We start from the raw sequence: 9,269 nt of genomic DNA, 5'->3' as shown, positions 1-9,269 counted from the left end.
CCCAGGATGTCCAACACCCCCTTTTCCAGGGGCACAGCTGGATAAGGGCTGAGTTTCCACTCCTTGACACGACCAGCAAAGTATGAAAAAAACCCCCAAAATAAACCAACCAACCAAAACAATTCAAGCACCTCCCTCTTTGTGTGACCCAAATCTCAACGTTTTCGGTTTTAAGCGTTGTCAGGTTGTCTTGGGGAGAAAAAACAAAACCAAAACAACATTAAGGGGATGGTGTTTCAAACCCAAAGTTATTGCACATAAAAAAAAAAAAAAACCCACCCCAAACAACAACAACAAACCTGCCACGTGGGAAAAGGTGTCAGTTCCTTTGAAATGTTGCCTTGTTTGTTTGTCTCCCGCAGCAAAACACTCAGGGAATTGTTCTGGATCGTTGCAAAACATTCAGGCTGCCCCAAATCTCTGTGTTTCTGCAGCTGAAGGGCCCCCACGACCCCTCCTGGGCTGGGGATTCTTGGCTGGAAACTCGAATTCCATCAGATTTCTCAGCTTTTCGGGGGCTGTTTCATTCCTTGGTTTGTTGGTCTTGGTTTATTTTTTTTTTAAACCATTATAGACATTATTAAAAAAAATAAACTTTACAATAATACATTTTTTGAAGTTGCTGTTGCCATTGGAGCTTTTTTTTTTTTCCTCATCCAAAAGAAAGGGGGAATGAAATTAAAAAAGCCACACTGTGTTTATGGTTATGTATATACATACATATATGTAGGTATAGGGGAGTGGGATATACATACACTATATATGTATATAAAAATAAAATGGAGAGGGGAACACAGAGAGGATTCTGACCCTTCATGGGTCAAATCCCATCCCAACCCAAATTAAAAAAAAAAATAAAAAAAAAAGGAAAAATAAAGATGTCCCTCTCAAAGTGACAGATTGAAAACATCAGGACAACCTCACACGGTTCAACACGACTTTCTTTGCTCTTCCAGTTGAAAACTCTCAGAAAAAAAAATAATAAAACAACCAAACCCCCAAAAGAACGTCAAGAGCTCCAGCGAGTCCCCTCCGAGGTGCACAAGAGGCTCCTGACGGCACATCCACGCTCTGGGATGCTCCAATGTGGAATCCTTGTCCCCGTGGCCACCCCCAGCCTGGTGGATCCTGCGAATATTCCTGAAAAATCACCTTCCCCAAAGCTCTGCTCGGTTTATTCCCCCTCCCCAGCACCACTCGCAGCTCCAGATCCCCCTTTCCGGGGGGTGTTCCCTGCGAGTCGGGGGGGGGTTTCTGCTTTAGAAAACCAACCCACCATAAAGAGGAGAAGAAAAAAAAACAACGGGAAAAACAAAACCAGGAAGAAAACCACCAAAGTCTCCCAGCGTGGTGAGGGTCCTCCTGCCCCCGGCGCTCCGCGGCATTCCCGGCGCTTGGAGCGTCGCAGTCTCCGCCACGAGCGGTTTGTCCCGTCCCCTGTGGCTGCAGCAGGAGCTTGGGGTGAGGCTGGGCGTGCTGGCGGGCACTGGTGGGCACTGGTGGGCACTGGTGGGCGCTGCCCGTCCCGCCGGCGCTGCCTTCCCGCCCCTCTATAAGCCCGGCCCCAGCAGCAGGATGGGCACGAGGAGCAGGATCCAGCCCGCCCGGTGTCGGCTGCTTCCCCCCTTCTGGTCCACAAACGTCTTCTGGTCTGGCATCATGTCCGTGGTCAGCTGGGTCTGAGTGAAAAGAAGGGCAATTTTGGGGGGAAAAGCATCCAGATGTGGGCAACACCTGGATTTGCCCTTCACTCAGTCAATGGTTCCTGGCATGTCTTTCCCGAGCTGTTCCCAGGCCTGGGAACGCCCTCCCTGTGCTCCCCAAACCTACCTCTGAGTAGCACAGGCTCTGCTCTTTGGACTTGTTTGGCTTCAGTCCTTGTTCCTGGGGAGGAGAAAGCAGGAAGGTTTGGGGCAGGAACGTGAACTGAGGTTTGGGGTCCTGAATTTCCTTGTGGGAATCAGGGCTCGGAGCACACACGGCTGGGGGTGAAGCACAAAAGGCTTTGGGAAAGGTGGGAAGAAGGAGAAAGGGGCTCATCCCTCCTCTGCAGGGGCTCCAACCTCGCTCCCCCAGCACTCCTGCTGCAAATCCTCCTGCTGAGGGTCCTGGGACACCCACCAGCCACTCCCCCATCCTGCTCCTCTCCAACTCCTTGACCACCCAAGGAGCAAAACATGAACACCCAAGACCAGCCCAGGGCAAGAAAACACCCATTTTATGTGTTTCCCAAAACCACGTGGAATTCAAGCTGCTTTCACCCCTAAGGAGGAGGAGGAGGAGGAGGAAGAGGAGGAGGAGGAGGAGGAGGAGGAGGAGGAGGAGGCCTCAGCTGCACCAGCTGCACCGTGGCGGGCAGGTGGTGCTGCCCCAGGTGAGGGTGGGAGATGGGCAGGGCATGGATCCCTCCCCATTCCAGATCCCTGAATCCAGAAGCACCAGGATCCTGCCAACATCTGGATCTCAACACCTGGATCCTGCCAGCACCTGGATGTCAACACCTGGGTCCCAACAGCTGGGTCCCAACACCTGGATCCTGCCAACCCCTGGATGCAAACACCTGGATCCCAACACCTGGATCTCAACACCTGGATGCCAACACTTGGATCCCAACACCTGAATCTCAGCACCTGGATGCCAACACCTGGATTCTGCCAACACCTGGATTCTGCCAACACCTGGATGTAACACGTGAATGCCAACACCTGGATGCCAAAACCTGATTCCCAACACCTGGATGCCACCACCTGGATCCCAACACCTGGATCCCGACACCACACCCAGACCATGATGAGCCTGAGCAGGACCTTTTGCTCTCCCATGGGATGCAGCCAATCTCCTGATGGCCCCACTGAGCATCCAACCCAGTGCCCCCAGTTTGCAGCAGCGACTGGGCAGGCCCCTACCTGGATGGAGGTGCAGGTGGTGATGATGCTCGTGTCGTACATGGTGTTGCTGTCGTTGACATCGTCCGGCAGGACCGGGCTCTTCTCCACCTTGGGAGGCACCGTGATGGGAGAGGGAGGGTTTTTGGGGGCCAGGTTCACGTCAGTCCCGTTGCCAAAGGCCTGGATGGCATTTCCTGGGGGGGCAGGAGAGATTTATGGGGGCTGCAGGTGATGGAAGAGGGATGAGAAGAGATGGTGGGGAAGAGCCTTACGGAGACAGGGATTTTCCGTGAAGTCCCGGAGGAACTTCTCACACTCCTCCTCCATGTTCCCACTGCCTTTGCAGGAGCACCAGGGCGAGATGGTGATGCTGGTGGTGCTGGCATCGATGTAGTTGGGGGTCATGTCGAAGCCTGGGGAGGAGGAGGAGGAGGAGGAGGGACAGGGATGAAGCCACAGTGGAGCAGCCCCTTCCCCAGCCCAGCCGGCACTCACCGATGAGCCCGGCGTAGGAGCCCAGGCACGCCTGGTAGTTGTCCCCAGGGCAGCTGGTCAGGGACTGGAAGGTGGCCTGGCAGTTGGTGTGGAAATCGGCCAGGCGGGACCTGGGAGGGGAAGAGAAGAGGGAGAGGGTCGGGATTTCACCGCCAGTCCCAACACGGAGCAACTCGGCAGGGAAGGGAAGGATTTAAACAGGATACAGGGGAAAATAAAGGGAAAATAAGGGGGAAATAAAGGGGGAAATAAAGGGAAAATAAAGGGGAAAATAAAGGGAAAATAAAGGGGGAAATAAAGGGGGAAATAAAGGGGAAAATAAAGGGAAAATAAAGGGGAAATAAAGGGGAAATAAAGGGGAAATAAGTGGGAAAATAAAGGGGAAATAAGTGGGAAAATAAAGGGGGAAATAAAGGGGGAAATAAAGGGGAAAATAAAGGGAAAATAAAGGGGGGGAAAAGGGGAAAATAAAGGGGAAAATAAAGGGAAAATAAAGGGAAAATAAGTGGGAAAATAAAGGGGAAATAAGTGGGAAAATAAAGGGGGAAATAAAGGGGGAAATAAAGGGGAAAATAAAGGGGAAAATAAAGGGGAAAATAAAGGGAAAATAAATGGGAAAATAAATGGGAAAATAAAGGGGGGAAAAAGGGGGAAAATAAAGGGGAAATTAAAGTGGAAAATAAAGGGGAAAATAAAGGGGAAAATAAAGGGGAAAATAAAGGGAAAATAAAGGGAAAATAAAGGGAAAATAAGGGGGAAAATAAAGGGGAAAATAAGGGGGAAAATAAGGGGGAAAATAAAGGGAAAATAATGGGGAAAATAAAGGGAAAATAAAGGGAAAAGAAGAGAATAAATGGGATAAAAGGAAGGGGATCTAAATGAGAGCCAGACCTCTGTTGCCCAAGCCCAACAAGGGGTCACAGGTGAGGGAGCGGTGCCCGCCCTTGTTCCTCAGGAAGGAGCCTGGCACCCTCATTCCCCCAGCCCTCTCCCAGTGCTGCTCCACTGCCAGAGACCCCATAAACTTCCCAACCTCGTTTGGCCTCTCCCAGCATCATTAAGAGAGTGTCAAATTTCACTGCCTGGTTTTATCCTCCCCCTGGAACGTTCAAACTCGGAGCGCAATTAAAACGCCGGAGGTCTGGAATCACATTTCCCTTTCTGCTTTTGAAGTTGAGAAAGGGGGAAAACACAACAGGCAGTGGGCACAGAACCCACAGGCTGAGGTGCCCCTGCCCTCCTGCCCAGCCTGGCTCTGGGGGAGGCAGAACCAGCAGGGATGGGGAGAAGCAGCAGCACCAGGAGGGATGAGGAAGGGACATGAGGAGCAGAGCAGCTGATTCCCAACCCAATGACTGGGTGGGTTATCCCATCTCATCCTCTCTCATGCACTGAATAAGCAGAAGGAGCCATGGAAGCAGAAGTTTAGTGGGAGGTGTCCCTGCCCATGGCAGGGGTTGGAATTACATGGTCTTTAAGGTCCCTCCCACCCCACCCCACCCCACTCTGTGGTTATTCCAGGTGTCTCCATGATCCAAACACGACCCCACCCCTTCCACAGGATGCTCTGGGGACGTTCCTTGTGCTGAACCACAAGGGGAGAGGGTGAAGAAACGGGAAGGGCAGAGAAGAGGATGGACAGATGGACCAGGGGGACAGATGGATGGGCTGCAGTGGCCCAAGTGGCCTCAGGCAGACACGAGGGTGAGTTGTGGGCCCTGAGGGTGAGTTGTGGCCCAGGAGGGTGAGTTGTGGCCCAGGAGGGTAAGTTGTGGCCCAGGAGGGTAAGTTGTGGCCCAGGAGAGTGAGTTGTGGCCTCCAAGGGTGAGTTGTGGCCCAGAAGGATGAATGGTGGCCTAGTAGGGTGAATTGTGGCCCAACAGGGTGAATGGTGGCCCCCGAGGGTGAATGGTGGCCCAGGAGGGTGAATGGTGGCCCAGAAGGATGAATGGTGGCCCAGGAGGGTGAATGGTGGCCCAGGAGGGTGAATGGTGGCCCCCGAGGGTGAATGGTGGCCCAGAAGGATGAATGGTGGCCCAGGAGGGTGAATTGTGGCCCCCAAGGGTGAGTTGTGGCCCCCAAGGGTGAGTTGTGGCCCAGGAGGATGAATGGTGGCCCAGGAGGGTGAATGGTGGCCCCCAAGGGTGAGTTGTGACCCAGGAGGGTGAGTTGTGGCCCAGGAGGGTGAATGGTGGCCCCCGAGGGTGAGTTGTGGCCCCCAAGGGTGAGTTGTGGCCCCCAAGGGTGAATGGTGGCCCAGGAGGGTGAGTTGTGGCCCCCAAGGGTGAGTTGTGGCCCCCAAGGGTGAATGGTGGCCCAGGAGGGTGAGTTGTGGCCCCCAAGGGTGAGTTGTGGCCCCCAAGGGTGAGTTGTGGCCCACACTGGGTCTCCATCAGAGGGAGGAGTCTCTGACACCGAGGATGAGCTCTGGCATTTCACAGCGGAAAAAGCTCCTCAGCTCCTTTTTTCCACACTTCATCCCAAGAGCAACAGGAATACATTATTTCCTTCGGCTTCCTTTCCTCCCTTCTTAATTAAATGTCAGCTTTGTCCAGGCTGTGATTGAATCTTCCAACAGTACCTGCCTGGAGCCACAAGAACTGATGGAAAATAAAGGCGAGAAATTGCGTCATTTTTTTCTTAAATAGGAATGATTTGTTTGCAGGAGGGTTTTTGATCAAATTAAACACAGGAACAAATGAAGCAGTGAGTGAATGAAGCAGAAGATCTGCAGAGATTCCTTCCATCCACCTGGAATTCCTCACCATTCCAGATCTCAGGGCATGGAGAGGGCAGGGACCACCCAAGTGCCAGGGAGGAGAAGGGATGCTCCAGTTTCATGGGCTGCATCCCAGGGAAAGGATGTGGAAACCTCAGCCCTGAAGGGTCCAAGGCCAGGCTGGAGCATCCTGGGACAGTGGAAGGTGTCCCTGCCCATGGCAGGGCTGGGACTGGATGGTCTTTAAGGTCCCTTCCAACCCAAACCACTCCATGATTCTCAGATAAGAGGGAATGAAGCCCAACTGCCCAGGGCTGGACCAGCACACTGGATGCTCCATATGGGAATGCAGTGGATTCCTGGAGACTTTTCCTGGGGATTGAGGCTTTTTCCAGGCCAGGGGGATTCAAATTCAAATCCTTCTGTGGAGCAGCTGAGCCTCTTCTGGGTCCTCCTCATCCTCTGGGGACCCCCAACAGCCCCCCTGGCTGAGCTGGGAGTGTGGAAAGAGCCACCCATGGACTTGACACCTCCTTTTTGCTGTTTCCCACACCTGAGCATGGAGGTTACACTCAGTTTTCACCTGCCAGAGGCATAAACTGGATTCTTTTCCCACTTCCCCCAGCTGTCTGACCCATTTACAGCCTCTTGACAGGCTGTGGATTTCCAGGGCAAGGTCGGCTCCTCATCTGGGTTATCCAAGTGCTCCTGAGGAGGAGCCAGGACCTCCTGGGCATCACCACCCTCAGCCACACCTGGAATGCCAATAAATGCCAATAACACACCTGGAATTGCCTCAGGGGGAGATGGAAGGAGAGTGAGGAGCTGCTCCATAGTGGGATGATGAGGAAGGAAAAGGGCTGGGGATGAAGCCCTGAAATCAGGAAAGAACAGGAATCTGCAGCTCTGCTGTGGTGTGTGAGACAAGGAACAAATTTTCTCCCTATTTTCCTTCCTGGAAATAAAAACTCCCCCATCCCAGGAGCAGGTTGAGAGAAAAAGCTCCCCATGGAGCAGAGGGGACCTATCCCACCCTCATTCCCAGGGATTCTCAGCTCCCAGCACAGGGTTTTCCCTGCTGGAGAGCCCAGGAGGTGCAGAAAAGCTTTGCCAGAGGTTTCTGGGATGCTCAGCCCTGGACTCAGGGGGTGCTGCTCCAGGGTGGGAGCAGAAGGTGTTGCAGAGCAGAAAACCTCCAAACTCCTCCTTCCAGAAGGTGTTTGAACTCCCTCCTCCCCTCACCATTAGAGATAAATAAAGTTTCCAACAACATCTCCCCAAATTAGAGGAGAAGGGACATCAACCCCCTTGGAGAACCGTGGCAAGTTCATCACCAGGCACCACAAAACTTGTCCTGCTGCTCCCCAGGGCCCTGCTGGTGGCTGGGAGCATCCTCTGAGGCAAATGTTCTCCTTTCCATGACTCCTGACAAGGCAGCTGCTGATCCTTGCACGGCATCCGAGCCAGATGTCGCTCCTTCCATCGCACACAACGAGGCTGAAGCCTCTGGCTGGGACTCCCTGCCAGGACCAAACCTCTCCTGGAGCTGCCCCAGGGCTGCTCATGTGGCTGCTTTGAAGTGCCCTGGCTAAAAAAAAGGGAAAGGAGAAGCAGCCAAGTCCAGCTGAGGCAGGAACAGGAGGAACCGGTGCCAAATTGCTGGTTGGCAGCGTGAGGTAGCAGGTGGGGGGTGGCCTGGAAAGGGCAGAGCTGGGCTGGGAAGAGCTGGGCTGGCAGCTGGGACAGGGATGGGCAAAGGGGTGTGTGGAGAGCCAAGCCCAGCACGTTCTTTTCCTCAGAAGTCTCCCAAAAATCACCCCAAATTGAAGAAAAAAAAGTCCTAGCAAAAATTAATTATATATAAACACACATATCTCACATCCCAAACCTGCTCCAAGGGCTGGATTTTAGTGGTGGGGGTTCCAAACTCCTTCCCTTTGATGCATTTCTTTGATTTCAGGGGAAAAGACCAAAATAGTGCCAAGGGGAGGCACCTTCAGGGATCCAGGAGCTTCCACAGGTCCTTCTCCTTGCCCAAATCCAGGCACCTCCCCAGGCCCTGGGTCCCTACAGTGCACCTGTCCTTCTAAATCCCAAATTTAGGGGTCTTTGTGTCCTGTACACTTATCCTGGTGTATAAATCCCAAATTTAGGGGACTTTGTGTCCCTGTACACTTATCCTGGTGTATAAATCCCAAATTTAGGGGACTCTGTGCCCCTGTACACTTATCCTGGTGTATAAATCCCAAATTTAGGGGTCTTTGTGCCCCTGTACACTTATCCTGGTGTATAAATCCCAAATTTAGGGGTCTTTGTGCCCCTGTACACTTATCCTGGTGTATAAATCCCAAATTTAGGGGTCTTTGTGCCCCTGTACACTTATCCTGGTGTATAAATCCCAAATTTAGGGGTCTCTGTGCCCCTGTACACTTATCCTGGTGTATAAATCCCAAATTTAGGGGTCTCTGTGCCCCTGTACACTTATCCTGGTGTATAAATCCCAAATTTAGGGGTCTTTGTGCCCCTGTACACTTATCCTGGTGTATAAATCCCAAATTTAGGGGACTTTGTGCCCCTCACATAGACCCCAGTTGTATTTATCCCAAATTTATTGCACTTTTCCCACCCCCACAATTACCCCCAGTGCAAAAATCCCAAATTTAGGAGATTTTCTGCATCACTACTGACCATCCCACCACTCCTGTCCCCAGCCCATCTCCCATCCCTGCAGGACCCCAAACCCCTTCACTGACATCAAAAAACCCCTTCACTGACATCAAAAATTCACCTCCATCGACGATTTTTGATTGTTTTTTCCCCCCATTTGTTGGTTCATTGTGGTTTTTTAAGGGGTCCTGCAGGAGTTTGTGGGTCCTGGGGTGGCTTTGGGGTTCTTGGAGGAGTTTGGGGGTTCCTGGAAGGTATTTGGGGGTCCCAGGGGGAGTTTGGAGGTCCCAAGTTTTTGGAGGGTCCTGAGGGGGGGGGTGGGGAGTCCTGAGGGGAGTTTGGGGGTCCTGGAAGGGGTTTGGAGGTCTCAGGGGGGAGTTTGGGGGTCCTGGAAGGGAGTTCGGGGGTCCTGGAAGGGGTTTGGAGGTCCCAGGGGGGAGTTTGGGGGTCCTGGAAGGGAGTTCGGGGGTCCTGGAGGGGATTTGGGTGTTCTGGGGAAA

At 52.7% G+C, this 9,269-nt stretch overlaps 1 protein-coding gene across 1 annotated transcript in view; it reads right to left on the bottom strand.

The window, feature by feature from the left end:
• Positions 1-465: 465 nt before the first annotated feature.
• The window catches only part of GFRA2 (GDNF family receptor alpha 2), a 31,839-nt gene continuing 23,035 nt past the window's right edge, over positions 466-9,269 (bottom strand). The window contains exons 5-9 of the mRNA XM_071579111.1: positions 3,384-3,493; positions 3,161-3,301; positions 2,907-3,082; positions 1,831-1,884; positions 466-1,679 (exon numbers count right to left, since the gene is read on the bottom strand). Of these exons, the coding sequence (XP_071435212.1) occupies positions 1,551-1,679; positions 1,831-1,884; positions 2,907-3,082; positions 3,161-3,301; positions 3,384-3,493 (610 nt within the window). The 3' untranslated portion in view covers positions 466-1,550. The remainder of the gene's footprint in view (positions 1,680-1,830; positions 1,885-2,906; positions 3,083-3,160; positions 3,302-3,383; positions 3,494-9,269) is intronic.

Source organism: Pithys albifrons, chromosome 29, assembly GCF_047495875.1.
Source record: "Pithys albifrons albifrons isolate INPA30051 chromosome 29, PitAlb_v1, whole genome shotgun sequence".
NCBI classification, from domain to species: Eukaryota; Metazoa; Chordata; class Aves; order Passeriformes; family Thamnophilidae; genus Pithys; species Pithys albifrons.
Note: the sequence above shows the minus strand (reverse complement) of the source record. Positions and strands in the feature narration are given on the sequence as shown.